At 42.9% G+C, this 22,768-nt stretch overlaps 1 protein-coding gene across 1 annotated transcript; it reads left to right on the top strand.

The window, feature by feature from the left end:
• The first annotated feature begins 2,519 nt into the window (after positions 1–2,519).
• LOC138789284 (5-hydroxytryptamine receptor 3A-like) lies at positions 2,520–21,786 on the top strand. The gene is made up of 9 exons (XM_069967888.1): positions 2,520–2,547; positions 4,842–4,984; positions 5,839–5,883; positions 7,871–7,980; positions 15,736–15,908; positions 17,586–17,746; positions 19,908–20,115; positions 20,777–20,983; positions 21,442–21,786. The coding sequence occupies exons 1-9, from the start codon at positions 2,520–2,522 to the stop codon at positions 21,711–21,713; spliced, it is 1,347 nt and encodes a 448-aa protein (XP_069823989.1). The 3' UTR covers positions 21,714–21,786.
• The last annotated feature ends 982 nt before the right edge of the window (positions 21,787–22,768 follow it).

The raw sequence follows: 22,768 nt of genomic DNA on the forward strand, positions 1-22,768 counted from the left end.
AAACAAGCCTCTTGCTTCAGTTTGCAGCTCCCTGGTTGGGTCAGAAAGGAATGGAGCAAGACAATGGCGTAGCTACCATGGAGGCAAACCACGCAGGTGCTATGGGGCCCAGTCAGCAAAGCGTGGCCTGCCTCCATGCTAGCCATACTAACAGTGCTTCCCCCACACATCGTCCCCAGAGCCCTTAAACATCGTCCCCAGAGCCCCTGCCCCCCGCTTATTGTCCCTAGAGCCGCCTGTCCCCCACACATCATCCCCAGAGTCTCTCCTGCACAGAGTCCCCAGAACCACCCACACAGTGTACCCACAGCCACCCACTCCCCGCACAGTGTCCCCATCCCCTCACAACCTCCACAGCCCCCCACCACCTACCTCAGTGGGGATGCCCGCATATCAAAGCTGACACCCCCCCACCCCAGGACCGCAAGCCCACACAGATCTCAGTGATAATGCTTGCATCACCCTCATCACTCCCCACCACAGACCTGAAAGAAGAGCAGAGGAAGGCAGGCACAGCAGCCTCACAGGACCAAAGGAGGACAGAGCGAGAACCAGGACAGGTGAAATAACCTCTAGAGAACTACAACCCCACCATGTCCTGCTAACAGTTCATGGTGGGAGTTGTAGTTTTGCAGTCTGTGGACATTCAGGTTGCAGAACTTCAACCTCCATCATGCCCTGTTGACAGTTCATAATGGGAGATTAGAGGATGACACAGTATAAGAGGGGGAGAAGCTGTGGCACAGTAGAACTACATCTCCCAGCATGCTGTGTGGTAATATGCAGAACTACATCTCCCATCTATCTCTTATCTGTCTATCCATGTATAAATATGTGGTGGGCTGCTCTGCAGCAGCTGCGACCGGTCACTTGCTAGATGGTACTGTGTGAGTACACTACTGTGGTGGTTGGTTGGTGAAGCATAACTCAGCCAGGTGGTATGTTGTTGTGATGCCAGTGCTAACTCAGCACACAGGTATGAAGGCACACCTTCTTTGTGGCTGGCTATACCCTTCCCCAATGGTCGGTGACCTGCCGGGTTGTGATGGATTCCCTAGGCGCTTATAACGGTGGTCCAAAGTGGAGTTATGACCCACCCGGATTGTCGATACCGCCACCCACAGAAAGGGGAGATGACCCAAGGACGATGTAGTTTGTGTGTAGGTGCTGGTGCAATAACCACTGAGACCCAGTAGAGTAAATAAACTTGTTCTTTACTGGTAGATCTGGTAGATGATACAAGTGAATAGTGTAATACAATCTTGACTTTACTTGATCTACATCTAGAACTCTTGAGGTAGAAAGTAGAATAGCAGTGCTGGCTTGGTTGCGTGTTGAGAAGAGTAGAGAGAGTTCAGAGTACCAGAGAGGAGTAGGTCCTGAAAGTCCCATCCCAATGTAGTACTGTGCTCTGTTGGAGCTTTAGAAGAAGAAGAATACTTGAGAATAAGATTTGAAAGAAGAAGAATGCTTGTGCCTGTGTTTCAACCTTTGTAGCTATACCACCTTTTGCCCCGCAGTGGCGAGTTAGAGCCAGAGCCAGGTCCCTGGCTTACTCAGCAGGGATGCCTGATCTGTGTGTCTTGCTTCTCTGAGAAACAGAAGAGAACTGACTAAGTGTGGGTCAACACTTCCTCTCCCCATATGACAACTTCCTACAGGGTGTGTAACAGCTCCTGTGAGTGGTGGAGAAGAGAGTGCAAGGAGAAAGAAAGATTGGGATAGGCAGAAGAGAAGAGCAGCTCTAATTAGTGTGCAGATGAGAAACAAACAAACAATAACCCTTAGTTCACTACAGCTGTGCAACATACATATAGGTATACACATACTACTGACATCTAGTGGCAAAACTTATACATGACTTCATTACCACTTTACTTTTGAGTTACAGGCTTTTGCGAGGGGTGTTCAAACTAGCAACACCCGTGGTGGCACACCACAAATATATCTACATATCATTTTTCTATCTATATCCTGTCTTAAGTATATACATTTGTCCTGTCAGATTTAGTTAGAGAATATGGAGTTATGTGCTGGGAATTGGGGACAATTTTATTAAAAGATGGCCTGGCAGAATGTGTTGCAGAAGTTGATGTTGTGGTGTTTCTGTGACATACAGTGTGTTTAGCCAACAATTTACTCACTCAATTTGCTCCTGTTGTGATGTAATTCAGGCCACCAGGTAACAAATGGGAGAGAGACTGATAACAAGTCAGTGACTAACTGACTGACTGGCCACCGAGGGTGAGAACGCTGGCTGAAGTTGCCCTTCTCTTGCTGCGCCTGCACCTGCACAGCCAGCGATTCCATTTGGTATGGCGCAGGCATGGTCGGGCAGTAAGGCAGCCCTGCTGTTACTGTGCCTGTGCGCCACTTACACATACATACATAGCTCAGTAGCTCTTTGGCTGGGCAGGCCTGCATAGTCACGGCATATAAGTATGCCTTATTTGCATGTGAAATGAAAACCAACTGCCAGTACTAATGGGACAGATCTGGTGACTGTGACTGAACAGAGTATGAGCGTTGCAAGGAAGTGGATTCCTGGTGGGTCGTTAACAAGGGCAACAGGTTATCAAACTTAGCAGCACATGAATGGCTTAGTGATTCTATATGCCTCAAACTATACATTTTAAGGAATGCTTGTAAATTTGAAATATGTTACATTTAACATAATGCATCACTATAGACTTAATTTTCTTCATGACACCATTCATTTAAGGTGAGAGGGCTGTGGGTCTGTACAGGAAAGAACTACAAGGTACAAAAGTCTGTCTGCCTACAGCTCCTACTAGGGGAGCTAGCTACATAAAGGAACTTTAGTTTCTTTTCAACTTAATCAGTATGCAGTTAGCGCTCACTGGACCCCACAGAAACAATGTTTTCCTTCCAAAATCGCTTGGGGTGCTTAGGAAATGTTAATGTTGATAGTGTGCAGGATTCTTTGACATCTATGACATTTTAGATTCTTATTTTAAACACGTTAATCAACATTTTACAACCTTCAGTTTCCTTGTAAAATGAATAACCTCCCCCACAAATAAAAGGATTCTTTGTGACAGCACTTTATGTATTTTATCCTGTCTCATGATGCCTGCACACAGCTTTACTCTCCTGTTTACATGCACTTTGTTTGGTAGGATTTGTCTATGATTAATATTTAAGATCAGCTGTTAAGATTTGCATCAATATTATTGATTATATCTATCACCTATCTATCTATCTATCTATCTATCTATCTATCTATCTATCTATATGCCTCTATTAGACTATTTTAAAACCTGTTGATATATGTCCAACCACATATTATGTGATTGTGTGCACTTTCTTTTACTAAATCGTCCACTTTATGCTTACATTGATATTGTAGATGTATTTTTAGGGGATACCAGGCTCCTCTCTCTCTTCTGTCTCATTTGACATTAAGAGACTCTGCTGCACACCGTCCTACTAATATGATACAAGCGCAACATCTGCTGTGCATCCTATGGATGACAGAGCAACTATCCCTGCAGCATTAGCAGCAAATTTTAAAATTTTCATTAAAATTTCCAACTTTTATTTTTTGGAAGGCCAATTTGTTTCTGAAGCAGATGTCTGTATGTTTAAAAAAAAACACCCATAAAACACCCAATTTTAAACATTCAACCTCTTAAAAAATTTCACAACAAGGTTAAGTAACTTTAATAACTTTTTAAGCGCTGGTGAAATTTTAACTTTAAATTTTTTTTATTTATTTATTTATTTTTTTTTTGCATATTTTCAATTGTAAGCTAGGTTCACACACCGTAACATTAAAGCTAAATATAACAGCAATTTTGAGTTAAAATTAAGCAGTGTGTGAAGAGATTTTTTTTTTTTAAAAAAAGTCTGTATTTTGATATATATTTTTGTAAATAAAGAGCAAGTTTATTATTTGGACGGTCGTAATTGATTATGACTGTTATTGTATACGGTGTGTGCACTGCCAGCCAATTTGCCATTGACTTCAGTGAAGTGTCTTATTACAGAGAAAATATGGCTGTAGTGTTTCCTTAAAATTATCACTGAATTTTACCCTTATTTTATGGTGTTTTTCTGCACATACTTAAAAAAGACATCAAGTTCAACCAAGGGGATGGATGAAGGGAAGAGGGATGAATGATAGGTAGATTTTATACATATGCATTATGGTGTGTTTAGATTTAGATTTTTGAAGCCAAAGCCAGTAATGGAGGAGAAATCTCAGTCTTTCCTTTATGACCTGCTCTCTGTTTATAGTCTGTTCCTGGCTTTGGTTTCAAAAATCTGTCAGATAAATCTGTCTGTGTGTTATGTATTTGTTACCCCAAATCTGAAGTCTTTATAAATATGCTACATGTGGCCCTAGCGCACTTCTTGCCTCAGAAATAAAGCTCCCTCCTATTTTTTAGGTATCAGACGGGCCTCATACTGCCTTAAAATTTTATAAAAAAGCCAATTAAAATGTTGTGGTGTTGCAGCAGTCGGACCCCCACGATCTCTTAGTTATGCCCTCTACTGGGCATACTCTGGATAAGGCATAACAATCCTAAATGTGAATACCCCTTTATGGTGCGTTCACACCTACAGGATCTGCAGCTGATTTTCTGCAGCAGATTTCATTTAAATAACTGTACACAGCATCAAATCTGCTGCAGATCTGCTGCAGATCCTGTAGGTGTGAACGCACCCTTAGGGTATTATATTCCTGGGGAATCTGTTTAACATTGAATAAAGCTCGCAATCCCTGTGAAACAATACTGGTGCTATTCTGCATGCGAGAATGCGCTCTTTATGCATTTACTTTACTTGCATTTAATTCCTCCTTCTCTGTTTCCTAGGTATAGGTTACTGCCAGTTTAACTGTATTGATGTTCTTATCCGGAATTTGTCTTTTCCAAGTCCAAGTGTTCGGCCTGTAAAACACTGGACAACTGTAACTGATATACATATTGAAATGAAACTGTACACCGTCATTGATCTGGTAACTTAATGATAGTAACTTGTTTCTTCTAAAATTGGCTTACATTTGCATCAGATAAAATCCTGTCAATTTTGTTGTGTCCCTTTTATCATGACTGGCCTCCAGGCCATGTCCATAGCTAGTAAAATGGAACTGCTGGGGTGATGTTACATAACAGGGCTGTGATCCTAATATTGAAGATTCCATTGCTCTGTACATTATACATTATGTTTCCACAATGTCTTTGCAGGTGAAATTTCAATATAATGTTATTTAATAAGAAGAGTCACAAATAATATTGATGAATATAGTCACATAGTGATCTGTAGAAGTCCTGTCCTTCATTCATATTTCACAGACATTTTTGTCGCAGAAAGAAAAATACCAGAAAGGGAGCTAGGTGAATAAGGAGACTATTCACTAAAAGACTAAGGAGACTGAAACAAAAAGAGGAGTAGTAAATATAATAAGAGATGGTAATATCACCCAGTACTCTATAGTGATAGCTAGTGTCCATCTAGTGTCCACCACTGGAGCGCTGCTCCGGGACCCCCGCCGGGCTCCGGAATCTCCACCAGAGCAGACGCCACGACCCAGCTGATAGACGGGACGCCGCTGCAGTCACTGATTGGCTAAGCATGCAATCCATTATGCTCCTACAATTCAGGAAAAAATGGCTTCCGTCGGGTGTCCTGGAGCATGCTGCAGATTGCAGGCATGGGGAGAGGTAAGCAGTGCTTGATAATTATTTTCTCCCCTGCCCCTGCCGGCTGTCAGATATTTGATACAGCTGGACTTTCCCTTTAAGCAAGAAAATCCCCAGATATCCTGTTTATAAAAGATGGGGTTTTAATACACAATATTTATTTTCCTAGGACACAAGCTTGCAATCTTTAACTTCAGTAGTTTGGTTCACCATGGTAAGATATCTATATTAAGTATACGTAAAATAAATATATACTGTAGACATAAATTTAGTCATTGAATAAAAAAGCTTTCTAAATGCACAAAAAAATGCTAAGACATATAAGAATTTGGTGCAAGGTCCATCTGTTGCTGCCTAAGTGTATAAATCAATAAAACTTAAAGGGGTATTCCCCCCCAAAATTATTTTTGAATTAATACATTGCCCACCCGTAGCTTTCCATCTTTCCAATATAAAGTTATTATGGAATCTGCACAGTTTTGCTGTTATCTAGAAGCATTCACCCCCACCGTTTGCATAGAATCATCAGATCTCAGTCCAACCCGACACGCTCCCTGCTCCTGGCCCGCACCCTCCGAGACGGCATCACGTGTCCTCCCTCTCTTCAATGGGCCGGGTTAGTGCCTATAACCAAGTCAACTGAAGAGAGGAAGAACAGTGAGACAGTGACAGCAGCAGCTCATCATCCCCCTTAACCCAGTGGCATCTGACCGGGCACCGGCGGGCCCCCCCGCATCTGACCCTCGGCCACCTGCATCATCCGCCTGCGGCACCCGTCTCCTGACCAGTCTTCCTGCCCCCCCCCCCCGCATCTGACCCGCTCATCATCGGTGTCCGCCCGCGTCACCCGTCTCCCCCGTCTCCCCCCCCCCCCCCCGCATCAGGCACGATGAGCGCCCCCCCGGCATCTGACCCGCTCATCATTGGTGGTCGCCCGCGTCACCCGTCTCCCCCCCCCCCGCATCAGACACGATGAGCGCCCCCCGGCATCTGACCCGCTCATCATCATGGCCGCTCATCATCATGGCTATGCCACTCATTCAACTCTGCTATATCGTTTATTCAACTCTGCTATGCCGCTCATTCAACTCTGCTATATCGTTTATTCAACTCTGCTATGCCGCAAATTCAACTCTGCTATGCCGCTCACTCAACTCTGCTATATCGTTTATTCAACTCTGCTATGCCGCTCATTCAACTCTGCTATATCGTTTATTCAACTCTGCTATATCGTTTATTCAACTCTGCTATATTGTTTAATCAACTCTGCTATATCGTTTATTCAACTCTGCTATACCGCTCATTCAACTCTGCTATATTGTTTATTCAACTCTGCTATATCGTTTATTCAACTCTACTATGCCGCTCATTCAACTCTGCTATATCGTTTATTCAACTCTTCTATATTGTTTATTTAACTCTGCTATATCGTTTATTCAACTCTGCTATATCGTTTATTCAACTCTGCTATTCCACTCACTCAACTCTGCTATGCCGCTCACTCAACTCTGCTATGCCGCTCACTCAACTCTGCTATGCCGCTCACTCAACTCTGCTATATCTTGTGCATATCAGCTCTGCTACATCGCCATCTCAGCTCTGCTGCATCGCCATCTCAGCTCTGCTACATCGCCATCCCCGCTCTGCTGCATCGCCATTCCCGCTCTGCTGCATCGCCATCTCAGCTCTGCTACATCGCCATCTCAGCTCTGCTACATTGCCATCCCCGCTCTGCTACATCACCATCCCCGCTCTGCTACATCACCATTGCCATCTCAGCTCTGCTACATCGCCATCTCAGCTCTGCTACATCGCCATCATCAGGCAGAAGCATTGCATGATGGGGAATGTAGTTTCCTATCTTGAATATAGACCATCTTTTAGAAAAACGTGTAACTCGGGAACGGCAGCAGCTAGAAAGTCAGGAGACGGCTCAAAATTGGGGGCATTTAATTTTTTTAGCTCTTGAGGGGAATACCCCTTTAATTCCTAGACCTTGCAGTCAGTTGTGCAAATTGTCTCACATATATAATATATATATATATATATATATATATATATATACTCACCCCTGCATGATGAAGAGCACTGTAAATTGTGAAAATGATTATTTACATATGTTAATAAGAATGAAAGAAAAGCATGGGCATTATAAACAGATAAAATATACTATGCAGTGTACAACTCATTTTGTTTTGCAGGCATGGAAAAATGAATTCATACAATGGAAGCCAGAACAGTTTTGTTCCATTGATAAGTTAATTTTGTCTAATGCTGGATATTGGCAGCCAGACCTGTATATTTATGAGAGGTAGGTCTAAAAGATACTGTACACACATCATTATAATATAATATCTAACAACAACAGATTGTCAATATAACCTACGTATCCTGCTTCTGTCTGTTGATAAAGGCAAGTAATGTAGGACTTGTTCCTTTGGGCTAGGGTTTAATATACAGACCCAACTAATGGGGAAATAGTTTTGGTTCCATCATCGGGGAGAAGGGATCATAACCCACAAATTCATTGCATATCCAAAAATAATGGCTTGTTTCAGATGCACACCTGATTTAGCTTCTATCCCCTATGCAAACTCCTTCTGTGAAATTTAAAGAGGCACTGTCACAATTTTTTTTTATTATTATAAATCAATAGGGATTGTGATTGCTAGTAACTTTGTTACTAGCTTCTTTTTTTACATTTTCTATGTTAAACATATATAACATATATTTTCTAGTAATCACGGCCGTTGTTGCAAATAGTTACAAATTAATCTTGTTTGCTCTTATGGGACTGGATATCTGGAGCCAGACATCCTTCTTTCCTCGTCTCTGCATTTGCTGTGTGCGAGAGAATGGTTTCCACAGCTTCATGCAGTAAAAGTAGAAAATCTTTATTTAATTTCTTAAAAGCGTGTACAAAAAGATTTAAAAAGATGCGCCGACACGTTTTGGAATGACTATTCCTTAAAGGAGAAGTCCAGCGAAAATTTTTATTAAAGTATTGTATTGCCCCCAGGAAATGCTTATAAAGTGCTTTTTTCCCTGCACTTACCACTGCATCAAGGCTTCACTTCCTGGATAACATGGTGATGTCACGACCCGACTCCCAGAGCTGTACAGGCTGTGGCTACTGGAGAGGATGATGGCAGGGGGACACTGAGGGACACAGGGCACTGGAGGGATGCTGAGCATCCCTCTGCCATCATCCTCTCCAGCAGCCACAGCCCGCACAGCTCTGGGAGTCGGGTCGTGACATCACCATGTTATCCAGGTGAAGCCTTGATGCAGTAGTAAGTGCAGGGAAAAAAGCTCTTTACCGGACTTCTCCTTTAATCATAGCAATATATAGTGCTACTTTACAGACTTATATACACAAAGAAATGACTTCCAAGATCAAAAGTCCCTCCCCATTTCCTGTGTGCCATGCAGCTGTCCCGTGCACCATCCAGGTTTCAGTGAGCTGCCTTACTCTCGATCCATATACACTCATTATGCATTAGCCATGATGTGTCCAGCCTATGGCTACATATATGACAACCACACTCAACACAAATGTTTAGAGTGTGGTTGTCATATATGTAGCCATAGGCTGGACACATCATGGCTAATGTCAGGATGGTATCTTTGCGGAGCGTCATGCGTCCCTCTGCTCATGCTGTGCGGCCGAGAAGGTGCTGATTTTCTTATCCTGTTTCTGTGTTTTGTTTGCAGTGTGTGAACACTGGTTTATATGCTCACCTTTGTTGGGAGACACACCCGACTTCACCTGCTGAATTCTGTCTGGCCATGTCATGGTTAATCTGTGTTTGGGTTCTGCTGTGACTGACAGGTCATCCTGCCAGTGGATCTGTCTTGTTCTCAGGTGTCTGTGCTTGGAGATCAGGGGGATGGTCCAATTACATTCTGGACCAGAATCCTGGCCTCCTATATAACTAACCCAGTCTGTGCTCTCATTGCCGGATATTGAGCTTGTCTCTGCCTGGTTCTGTGTTTCTATTCTTGCTCTGTTGATTCTGACCCTGCTTTGCCTTTCTGACCATTCTTGTTTGCTGCCTGCCCCTGACCATACTGCCTGTATATTGACTTTGCCTTCGGATTGTGATTTTGTACTTTTGCTGCCCGTTTGTTGTGACCCGGACTGTTGACCATTCGTTATTGTGTTTTGTCTGTCTGTCTTGTCCTTGTGTCCCACCTAGCCAGCGCAGGGACTGCCGCCCAGTTGCTCGCCGCCATTTTAGGGCGGATTGTGGCAAATAGGTAGAGGACAGTGGGCGGGGCTGAGCTTAGGGCTCACTGTTTGTCTTGTCCTGCTGTCCGGTTCCTAACAGAATATCTGGCCTAATATATATACTGCCCACTGGTGCCATGGCTACTGTGGAAGATCTTGCTACCCTTGTTTCTGAGCTGGCCAAACAGGTCCGGCTATTGGCCCAGCAGCTACCAGCTACCACTCCTGCCACCCCAGTGGTCACGCTCAAGGAGCCTGACAAGGGTTCAGGGGACCTGAACACATTTTTTACCTTTAAAGAGGCTTGGCTTAGTCACCCCACCCCTAGCTCCTTTGAACAGGCCATTGCTCTAGCGATTTCTATTGATCGCACGCTCAGGGAACGTAAAAATAAATCAAACCAAGATTCCCCCTGTGTCACTGATGTGCCTTTCTCTGTCCCCTCTAAACCATTGCCTTCTATAACTCGTCCTCTGGTCACTCTGGAAGAACCTTCGAAACTGGACCAAGTTAAAAGCTCCCTGGTACGCAAAGAACACAGAAGAAGGAATGGACTCTGTTTTTACTGCGGTGACAGCGGACATTTCATCAGCTTTTGTACCAAGCGTCCTGCAAGGCCAGATCATCGGCGTCCAGATGACTACCAGGAGGGTCATCTGGGCGCGCAGGTGGGTGGAGTTTGTGTGCATTGTCCTGTTGAAGATGCCATCTCTATGAATTCTTGTAATGTGGAAGTTGGCTCTGGGTATCCCACTGAGGATACCATATCTGTGTCTTCATGTAATGCTGAAATTGGCTCTGTGTCTGGTACCGATTTGAGCGGTTATGGGAGATCTGTCAGGAGACCAGTTGTCCATCACTTGGAGTCTGATTCTGATGAATGGGAGACGGACGATGAGATCTCTAGCGATGTGGAGACATGTATTGTAAGAGGTCCGTTTCCTCCCAGGTCTGGTTCGTCCTATGAGGGTCCTGAGGCCCCTCATAAAAGGGGGGGTACTGTCAGGATGGTATCTTTGCGGAGCGTCATGCGTCCCTCTGCTCATGCTGTGCGGCCGAGAAGGTGCTGATTTTCTTATCCTGTTTCTGTGTTTTGTTTGCAGTGTGTGAACACTGGTTTATATGCTCACCTTTGTTGGGAGACACACCCGACTTCACCTGCTGAGTTCTGTCTGGCCATGTCATGGTTAATCTGTGTTCTGGTTCTGCTGTGACTGACAGGTCATCCTGCCAGTGGATCTGTCTTGTTCTCAGGTGTCTGTGCTTGGAGATCAGGGGGATGGTCCAATTACATTCTGGACCAGAATCCTGGCCTCCTATATAACTAACCCAGTCTGTGCTCTCATTGCCGGATATTGAGCTTGTCTCTGCCTGGTTCTGTGTTTCTATTCTTGCTCTGTTGATTCTGACCCTGCTTTGCCTTTCTGACCATTCTTGTTTGCTGCCTGCCCCTGACCATACTGCCTGTATATTGACTTTGCCTTCGGATTGTGATTTTGTACTTTTGCTGCCCGTTTGTTGTGACCCGGACTGTTGACCATTCGTTATTGTGTTTTGTCTGTCTGTCTTGTCCTTGTGTCCCACCTAGCCAGCGCAGGGACTGCCGCCCAGTTGCTCGCCGCCATTTTAGGGTGGATTGTGGCAAATAGGTAGAGGACAGTGGGCGGGGCTGAGCTTAGGGCTCACTGTTTGTCTTGTCCTGCTGTCTGGTTCCTAACAGCTAATGCATTATTTATGTCTTTGTCCATATCCTTTGTGACTAACATCCTGTTATGTGTAGTTTTAACCACCTTGTATGTACATACACTAATACCTTGTTTGTTTTGTAACATTATCACTTAGATGCCATGACTAAGGGCCAGGTTAGGCCCGAAATGCATCGGCTGTCGTTTTAATGAAACACTGAAATAAAATTTGAATGATTTTACGTGAGCTGAAGGAATCCAGTCTTTTCTTCTTTATCATACTATATGAGACTACTGGGGAGGTCTGGCTACTATATGAGACTACTGGGGAGGTCTGGCTACTATATGAGACTATTGGGGAGGGCTGGCTACTACATAAGAGACTATGGGGAGGGCGGGCTACTATATGGAACACTTGGGGGGCTGGCTACTATTTGAGCACTACTGGGAGGGCTGACTAATATGTGAGACTACAGGGGAGGACTGGCTACTATATGGGACCCTTAGGGGGCTGGCTACTATATGAGACTACAGGGTGGGCTGGCTACTATAAAAAAAACTATTCGGGAGGGCTGGATACTATATGAGAATACTGGGGAGGGCTGGCTACTGTATGAGACTACAGGGGAGGGCTGGTTACTATGAGACTATTGGGAAGGGCTGGCTACTATATGAGACTATAAGGGAGGGCTGGCTACTATTTGAGACTATGGGGGAGGGCTGGCTACTAAATGGGACACTTGTGGGGGCTGGCTACTATTAAGGCACTATCGGGAGGACTGGCTATTATGGGGGGCAATCTTGGTTGGGTTGGCTACAACATGGGGCAGTATTGGGGGGGGGTTGGCTATTACATGGGTTTGGGCTTAATCATATCATAGCAATTTATCATGTCATTTATCCTAATGCACAACAGTGGGAGACGCACACCACTGACAATGCCAGGACCGCCTTATTCACGCTTCAATAATTATCATGGTTGGCCCGCGACTTTTTCCACTTTTTTTATTTTGGCCCACTGTGTATTTGAGTTTGACACCCCTGTTCTAGATGGTAATTAGCTTTACTGAGGCAGAATTACATCATAAAGGATGATTTTTATATGTGCTAGACAACTAATATATACAGTTATATGCTTATAAAATTACAGTCGTGCCTTGGATTACGAGCATAATTGGTTCCGGGACTGAGCGTGTAATCCAAATCCACTCTTAAACCAAAGCAAATTTTCCCATAAGAAATCATAGAAATGCAGACAATTGGTTCCACACCCCAAAAATTGATTTATTATTCTGCATAACATGTAAAACAGATGAAACAAACATTCAGAAACAGCAGAATATGTGATATTATAAGTTACTGTACAGGAATGGAGAGGATGGGAAACACAAGGGCTGACAGAGACTGCAGGGAACATGAAGGAATGAGCAGGGCAGATGTGGGCACATACATGCAGCGTTCTCTGTCTGGGGAGAAAGGGGTTACAGCTATGGAGAGATTACCTCCACAGTCCTGTCCCCTGATGTAAGCCCCAGCCTGAAGTGGATCTGCTATGATTTGGAAGGTGAGGGAGACTTCCTAGGTCAGAGTACAGTGCTGTAGACCCCGCTATGCAGACCATGCCCCTACCCCACTCGCGCTCCCACCCAGTACAGGGAGCTCTTAAACCAAAGCAATGCTCTTAACCCTTAGACGACCCAGGGCGTATAGTTACGCCATGGAAGTCTGTCCCCAGACGACCTAGGGCGTAACTGTACGCCCTGGGTGTTTCTCCGGCTATGAAGCGTGCTCCGGAGCGGAGCGCGCTTCATAGCAGGTGGGGGCCGGCTGCAATCAGCAGCCGGGACCTCACCGGTAATGACACGCTGCAGCGATCGCGCTGCCGCGTGTCACTAACTCCTTAAACGCCGCGACCGCGGCGTTTAAGTGTAAGTGACAGGGGGAGTCCCCTGTCACTTACCGATCGGGACCCCCACAGTGTGATCGGGACCCCCACAGTGTGATTGCTGTGCGTTCCGTGCGTTCCGATCGGCGATCTGCTGCACTGAGCCTGCACAGGCAGGCTCAATGAGCAGATCGCCGATAACACTGATCAATGCTATGCCTATGGCATAGCAATGATCAGTGTAAAAATCAAACTAATATATGTAAAAGTCCCCCAAATGTGTAAAAAAGTTAAAAACACCAATACACTACCCCAAAACCCCTCCCCCAATAAAAGTTGAAATCACCCCCCTTTCCCATTATATAAATAAAACATATAAAAATAAATAAATAGATAAACATATAATATACCGTAGCGTGCGTAATTGTCCAGTCTATTAAAATATAACAAGCGACATTGCGAATGGTAAACTGCGCAGACGAAAAGAGGGAAAAAGTGCACGGATTACCGATTTTATGTTACATTATATATAAAAAAAATTAATAAAAAGTGATCAAAACGTCCGATCTTCACAAATATTGTATTAATAAAAACTAGAGATCATGGCGGAAAAAATTACACCCCATACAGCCCCGTAGGTGAAAAATAAAACCGTTATAAGCGTCACAATAGGCCCATTTTATTTATAATTAATTGCCAAAAAAAAGGATTTTATTTAAAAAAAATATATAACATTAGAGAATCTGTGTAACCTGCATATGGTTGTGTTCGGACTGACCTATAGAGTAATAGTATAATGTCGCTTTTACCATATAGTGCATTACGTAGACACAGGAACCCCCCAAACGTTACCATATTGCATTCTTTTTTACGATTTCACCAATTTATATCTTCATAAATAATATATTTGGAATTCCATCATACATGTTATGGGAAAATGAAAGACGCCATTACAAAGTACAACTATTCCTGTAAAAAACAAGCACTTACATGGCTTGTAGATAGAAAACTGAGAGTGCTAGAGCTCTTAGAAGGGGAGGAGGGAAAAACGAAAACACTAAGATCAAAATTTGCGCGGTCCACTGGGTCATTTTGGGCCTGGTCCTCAAAGGGTTAAACCAAGTCACAATTTTTAAAAACTGTGAGCTCTTAAACCAAAATGCTCTTAAACCAAGTTACTCTTAAACCAAGGTACCACTGTATATGGAAGTGATATATAATCTGTACCATGTGTGCCACAGTTACAGTGGAACATTCTTTACTGCAGTCTGCCCTTACTTGGCAAGCTGCGAGGGCAGATGACATCACTTCCTGTACACACCCACAGAGTTTAGGAGAACTGCAGATAAAGTTAAAAAAATTAAAAAGATTTTTTTTAAAAAAAGGATCCAGGAAGGATGACAGAAACTGCCTAAGCAAGTCTGCATGTATTTTTTAACACACTTAATGACAGATTCACTTTAAGAACATGGGCATGGAGCACGGAGAGCTCATCTAGTCCTTCCTCACAAAATGGGTTGTAGTTTATGTAAATTTGCCTAAAAAGAGTCCCAGGTGGGCTGTTCCTGTTGAGAGAAAAGGTGGGGGTTCAATTTCTTCAGATGATTTTAAAAATGAGAGTTACATATAATGAATAAATTAATAAATGTTTGGAGTTATGACTATATCTAGCAATTGCAACAATGGCTGTTTTTTATGTTAGGGATACAAAAATGATGTTGCAAGATGATGTGTAGGGTTTCCTTCCCAAAAAAAGATGGTGAATTTGTTCAACGGTCATGGAAAAGTTGTTGAGGGAAAGTAAATACCAGTTTCTTCTGTACAAGGTGAAAAACCCTGCAACATTTTTAAGAGGGGGGGGGGGGCATTCTAATGTTTTTTATGGGGTCTTCTGTATTTACAGCATATTTTAGGAATGATGACTTTGGGGCACATTTATCAAAGTGCACTTTTTTTTAAGTTTTTGTGCGGCATTGAGCACGGGAAGGTGTGTCTACCCTATGTGCAGAATTTATCAATTTTTGCACCCTGATTAGCCAAAGAACAAGCTGAAAATCTATGCCAGTTCCAAGCTGGCATAGATTTTTTTAGCCTGTTGTGCAGCAGCCTCTGCTCTGCTAGATTTATCAACAAGCGTGCACCTCTTGATAGATCCAGCATCAGGAAACTAGCAAAATTTTAAATTATCTGTGTGTAATAAAGAAGTGCACATTGATAAAGGTCCCCCTTTGTGTAGTGAATTGTAAATTGTTATGTATTTTCCAGGATAGAAACTATGGACAAGTCTCCACCAGTACCGTTCTATCTAATTGAGAACAATGGATACACTAAAAGAGTAATGCCAATTCGGATAGTTAGTTTCTGTAAGCTAAACATCTTCAAGTTTCCATTTGACACGCAACGGTGTAATATTACATTTGGTACATATGTTCACCCAGGTATGTTTATTTAACCCTTTCCCTCCCTGGCCACTTTTGGTTTTTGCATTTTTTGTCCTCCTCGTGTTTAGAAGGCCAAAGTGCTTGCATTTTTTCACCTACAGACCCACATGAGTCCTTATTTTTTGCGACACCAATTGTACTTTGCAATGACAGACTTAATTTTCCATAAAATATGCAGCAAAACCAGGAAAACAAAGTCATTTTTCTCACTTCGGGGAGCTTCATGTTTACGGCATTCGCCCTGTGGTAAAACTGACCTCAAGTCAGTACGATAAAAACAATAGGTAACTTATAAAACTTTTATTTTATTTGATGGCTTTTAACTAATTTAAACCTATTAAATGTGTTTAAATTGCTCTTTTACCATCCCTAGAACACTTTTATTTTTTGATCTATGGGACTGTTTTGGGTGTCATTTTTTGCACCACGCCATGATCTGTACTTTCTATTGGTAGCTTGCTTGCTTGTATATGCGACTTTTTGATCACTTTTAATAACAATTTTTCCAGATTTGATTTGACAAAAAATCTGCAATGATCAGGAATGTGATAATTTAATCTTTTGGGCAACTACGCATGCAGTGATCTCAAATATGTTTATTTATTTTTATAATGGGAAAAGAGGGTTGATTTAAACTTTTATTATGTAATGGGATTTTTTAGTTATTAAAAAACTATTTTTTTCCTACATTAACCTTATTATCTATGAGATCAGTGCTAGATTACAATGGGCTGTTGGACAACGTTCAATTTTTTATTTTTTTGAAGATGACTATAAAAGACTACTTTTTGGTACAAATTTGGGTGGTTGGCTCAAGAAGGTTTCACTATATATTGTTTGTTTGTGTGCCGTCACTGTGCATGGAAAGGGAAAAACTTGCAGGCTAAGTTTATACCACCTGTGAACTGGTTTAGTTTGCAACAGGAACCTTCACCAGAAATTGTCCTAGAATTACCAAATCCAAGCACAAACTTGTTATTAAAAAAAACCCTGAAGAATTGCAAAGCACAAAAGTTTGTTTTTCTTGGCACACTGCTACAAATATTGGGGGCCCATTGACATCTACAGAAGTATTCTCTAGGTATTCTCTGTGACCTGTGCAGAATACACTGTGCATGGAGCTGTGTCCTTGCAGTCGGATACACGTCTTCCTGTGTATCAGGACATTTATGGATGATTAATGGTAGGGCCGCATGATTCTCAAGCTATGTAATAGCCTCTGTAAACTAGTGCTAATCTAGGAGATTGGTACTTGTTTATATCATGACTTGGGCTGTCTAATATGGCTTTTAATGGACAGAGTTAACACAGCATGACTTCAGGATTTTTTTAAAAAATATACTGTAAATCATCATTGACTAATCTGCAGCTCTCTAGCTGTTGCAAAACTGCAATGGTCATCAAAGCTTTGGCTGTCCAGGCATGATAGTAATTGTAGTCTTGCAACAGCTGGGGAGCCACAGGTTGGATACCCAAAAGACCAGCGTAAAAAAATATGTTCACTGCTCACAGTTGAGAAGTTTCTAACCAACTGTACAGATATTCCCAGTGTCCATTACTCTCAGGACAGCAGTCTCTGCAGTCACGTAGAGGCACAACCAGGCCTTCTGCTAACAGGACCCCACTGGCACACTACTTTTTTTTTTTTATAACATTGTTGTTTGTACTTCACAGCTCACAATGTTCGCATGTTGTCAATGTTGAATTCCTTTGAGGTGCTCAACAATACACTTGATGTCTATGTTGGCCAGGGTGACTGGTACCTGTTAGATATCACAGTAGCAAATGATACTGTGTTGTCTTATGGACAAGCATTCAGTACAGTTTACTATGAGGTAAGAGACACCGTAAAACAGCAGCATTGATTTAATGCATTATTATTTCTTCAATCATGATAATTGTTCAATTATTGCTAATCACTCACACATTGGTAGGTCTGTTTCTCTTGGTGCACAACTGGCTCGTCAGGTTAGAATTTTTGTTTTTAACTGCTGAATAGGGCTGGGGTTAATTTTTGGCCAGGTGGGTTTTTCTCAGTTCCAACAAAGTCTAGTTGGACTTGTTTTTGGGTTTCAGTCTGCGCTTTAGCTATTGCTCTATTCCTTGTGGATGGCTATGCTAATACAGTGCAAAGAGTGCACAGAACTAGAATTGCTAGAACTGAAACTCAAGAGATGTAAATATATATATATCCTAAAACATGATCATTTAAGAGGCAATTTGCTGCAATTCCCAGCACTGTCAATTTGAAAAGGTTTACATACTCGCAGCAGATTTTTCATTCTGCTTATTTCCAACATATACCCCATAAAAATAACCCTCTAACTACAGTACAACGACCTTATATCTGCTGTAAATATTGACTTCTGAGAAGCCCTAATCTGGTCCTATGAAACCCTGAATAAGTAAGATGTTGCAACTATGCAATATTTGCCTTGGGGTATGCGCATACTGAGGAAAAGGTGAGGAATTAGGTGAGGAACTGAAGAGGAATCCGCTATTATTTCAGCTTGAAATTCCTCCCTTAAAATATGAACAGAGCAATGTCCCATTGTATTCGATGGGATTTCCACTCTGTTGTTCACCCTGCAGAACTTCAGAGCAGAAATTTCTGCCGCAGATCTGTTTTCTGCCTTCAGGGTGGGTTCACATTGAGGAATTCTCGCGGATAAACTCCACGAAATTCCGCCGGCTGTACGCGCTCATGGATGCGCGCCTTTCTGCCGGCTCCATAGACACCATTTTATGGGCCGGCTGATTCCGCATTCCTCCAAAAGGAGGAATTCTTTCGGCGGAATGCGGAATCAGCCGGCCCTTAGAATGGTGTCTATAGAGCCGGCGAAAAGGCACGCGTCTGTAAGCGCGTACAGCCGGCAGAATTCCGCTATCCACAAGTTATCCACGAGAATTCCTCAATGTGAACCCACCCAAAGAATTGACATGTCAATCCTATAGAAGTCAATGGGGGCTTAAATTCCGCTTGAATTCTGCCCAAATTCAGCTCCTATTCTGCCAGAGAAGAATAGGCGAGGAATTTCAAGCAGAAAACTTTCTGCTTCAATTCCTCGAGAATTGCTCAGTGTGCATATACCCTTTATGTAGTATTAATAATATTTTTGTAATCCAAGTTCTGGCAAGTTCCCCTTACTGCAAGATATAGACTGTATTACAAAACATTGTAGCCTACTTTCCATGTAGACACGCATAAGCTACTACTAATAATTGCAATTTACAGCAATTGTCATGCTTGAGATTTACACAATTTAAGGCTATGTTCACACTACGTAAGTTTCCGGCCGTAGCGCGTTCCGTGAATAAGCGGCAGGAAACTTACGTAGTTTGCGTACAATGGAAAGTATACGATGTACGGCTGCACAGTTCACACTACGTACGAACTTACGCCCGGATCGTACGTGGCGCCGTAAAAAATGAACCAGACCATTGTTTGCAGATGAAAATGCCGTAACTTACGCCCGTAGCTTAACATGCGGTCGCGTACGTAGTGGTGATTTCTTAATTTTTGCAGCTTTTTGTGCCGATCCAAAAGGTTCTGTAGGGTGTCCGGGGCTAGGCAAAGATTTCCAAGTAAAAGACCGCTGTCAGATCGCTATGTAGGGCGCTCGGGAAGCGTAAGTAGACTACGGGCGTAAGTTCGCGGTCCATACGTAGCCGGCTGCAAGTAGCGTAAATCTCCGGCTGGAGTTTACCGCGTATATGTCCGGCCGCGAAAATATGCGGCCGGACATATACGCAGTGTGAACATAGCCTAAAACAGTATATGATTTTATTTGTAAGATTAATATTAAGCACTGGTTATCTAGGGATAGCTACAATACCACAGACAGGGCAAGCAAGCACCTGACACCAGACGTTAATAAATATTACAGACTATAAATCCAGGTGTGGAATTGGTTTAAACTGATTGGAGAGGGGGGAAGGGAAAACAATAAATTGTTTTCTAATTGTATTCTATTTTGACTTTTCTTTTTTCGCTAGATAACACTACAGCGGGCACCTGTAGCTTATGTCATGACACTTATTGCCCCAGCTTGCTTAATGGTTCTAATGGATATTATTAGTATGTTCATAGTGATGGAGTCTGGGGGGAGACTTGGTTTCAAAATAACCATTGTTTTGGGCTTCTCTGTGCTCCTTTCAATTCTGAACACCATGCTCCCAAGCTCTGACGTGCCTCCACTTTTAGGTATGTTGCTCTTTTAGTATGTCTTGGTGAACATAAGAGGGTAAAATACAGGTATATGTGGGCCAAAGTGGGTCCCTTATCTGTTTATGCAAATTTTCATAGACCAGACCACTTAAGCCCAGTGCACATTGCCATCTCAGGGTTACATTAAAGGGAATCTATCAGCACCTATGGAGGGGGAGTGGTGATGACTTTGTGCCGCACTTTGGCCCGCCTCACCACTACCTCATCCCAGCTTGTATTGAATATTCATGGTGCCCGTCCCCCGGCCTCATAGCGTCGGCATCTGTAGCTTCCTGGTTCAGTGTAGTGCGTGCACGCTCCCGCTGCGTGATTCGCGCATGCGCCGTGTCGGAGCGGCACAGGCGCACTGAGGGCCACTGAGGGAGCGTGCGCGCACTACACTGAACCAGGAAGCTACAGATACTGTCGCCAGGAGGCTGGGGGAGGGGTGCCATTAATATTTAATACAAGCTGGGAGGAGGTAGTGGTGAGGCGGGCCAAAGTGCGGCACAAAGTCATCACCACTCCCCCTCCATAGGTGCTGACAGATTCCCTTAAAGGGTCATTACAAAGTACAATTACAAGTAAAAATTACAAATTACAAGTAAAACATTTATGTGCACGTTCTAATAACATTCTATTTCTTACTTTTTGTTAGGCATATTCTGCTGTGTGTGTATGGCTGCCATGACAATCAGTATAATAGAATGTATTACTATCTCCTCCATGTTAATGCTCTCTGAGGCTGAACCAACTGTCCCATCCTGGATAAAATCCTGGATCTTGAGGCACCTGGCACGTGTCCTCTGCTTTAAAGAAGAGTTCTTTATAAAATATGGGATCATCTTTTCAGAAACAGAAAAATGTAAGTAGATGTATGTGACAAAGAAAAAAGGATAATACTATGGCGCCCAATTGAAAAACTAGATTTAGTTTAACGCATTAGAGTCATTTTTATTATGCGGTCAGCCATCTTGCCTGAGATGCTTTTAACAGCATTTAAACATATGCTTTTCAGTATGCCCCATGGACATAAGAACAATAGACTGGAGGGGACTATGAGAGAGTAGGAAACAGCTGAAAAGTTCAGGCTTAGGGCCAGTTCACACTGTGCAAAACAGGCGGAGCTCCCCGTCACGGAATCCCGCCTGCCTCAGTGTCACACAGTGTCTCTATGGGGATATTGTCACCCTGGGGAGGGGGGGTCCCATACCCGCCTCCAATGCATATAGCCAGGCTGGTGCATGAGAACTGGGACATTCACTTTAACAATTACCTGATTTAAACAATGGGTTATTTTCTGATTCTCGTACATCTTCCTAGATGAGAATAAGAAGGTGCTAGAAGAACAAAGCTTGGAAACTAAAAGAAAGCCCCAAAGAGACAAGGAGGACAACTTGGATGTAATACTGTTAAAGATGCTACTGTTAGAGGTCTTAAAGATACATAAGAAAATTGTTGATTCTAGAAAAATGGAAAACATCAAGACAGAATGGCATGCTGCAGCCCTCGTACTGGAGCGATTTGTCCTCATAATATACCTTCTTACTGTAGTCATTTTACTTGCTGTTGTACTTATTATCTGGTTGACATAATACACTATACACTATGGTACCAAAAACATGTTTTACCACCAATTATTATTGCCTATGGATATTAAGCCTTAAATTGTACCACTTAATTGTAAAATACAATGTCTTAAAAAGGTTGTTTGGGGGTATCTTTTTTTTTATATATGTCTGTATATGGTATAAAAAAAAACAAAAAACAAGATATCCTACCTGGGCCCTCGCAACTGCCAATATTCCAGCTCCCTGCACCTCACTGTTACTTCCTGGTTCCTGGTGACGCGTCAGCAAATCACTGACTGGCAAGACAACAATACAGCATGTGATTGGCTGAGCTGGGCAGTTCCTGCATAAATGACTCGTCCCTAGGATCCAGAAAGTAACAGCATGGTGGCTCAGTGTCTGTCATTACTTATATTATCAAATAAACTATTTTTCTAGAGTCCTGCAAATTTTATCTGTTGTAGGACTACAAATCCTACCACACATGTACATGTTAGGAGTTGTAGCCCTGGATTACATACAGTATACACTACGTTAGCCATTCTACAGGTGGGTAAGGTTTCAATGAGCAAGGATTCTTTTGCAAGATTCCCTCAGCAAGAAATAGATGGAATGGTGACTGACATGAGGTGAAGTAGCCTCTCTCCTCTCTATTTACATCACCCAGCCACAGTATATCTTTATAGTAAAATAATAACTATATTGTTCCTTTATTTATATAGCTCTAATTTATTCTGCAGTGTTGTACAGAGATTGTAGTCACTCATATTGGTTCCTGTCCCCAATGGACCTCACAATGTTTTGGAGTGTGTGACAAAAACCATGCAGACTTTGGCGGGCATACATGCAGCTGTTATCCTTGTGATCCCAACACTACAAAGAAAAAAGGCTTACCTCAATGCCACCCACTAGTATTCATGGGGCCCCCTAGCAAAACACAGTATGGGCCCCATAAATCCTAGTGTCTAGAGCAGATTGTATGTGAGAGGGCGTTGTATCTAGTACCATGGAGGCAGGTCACGCTCTGCCAGAGTGGGCTGGGCTCTCCTGCCGTACGGGCCCTATAGAAGTTGCATGGT

This window comes from Dendropsophus ebraccatus, chromosome 4 (genome assembly GCF_027789765.1).
Source record: "Dendropsophus ebraccatus isolate aDenEbr1 chromosome 4, aDenEbr1.pat, whole genome shotgun sequence".
Lineage (NCBI taxonomy): Eukaryota > Metazoa > Chordata > Amphibia > Anura > Hylidae > Dendropsophus > Dendropsophus ebraccatus.

Bases quoted from the DNA above. Each gene is read 5' to 3' on its own strand.
- LOC138789284 (XM_069967888.1), top strand. From the start codon at position 2,520: ATGAGCGTTGCAAGGAAGTGGATTCCTG. The intron at 15,909-17,585 runs GTATGTTTATTT...TGTACTTCACAG, and splicing joins TGGTACATATGTTCACCCAG to CTCACAATGTTCGCATGTTG. The intron at 20,984-21,441 runs GTAAGTAGATGT...ACATCTTCCTAG, and splicing joins CTTTTCAGAAACAGAAAAAT to ATGAGAATAAGAAGGTGCTA.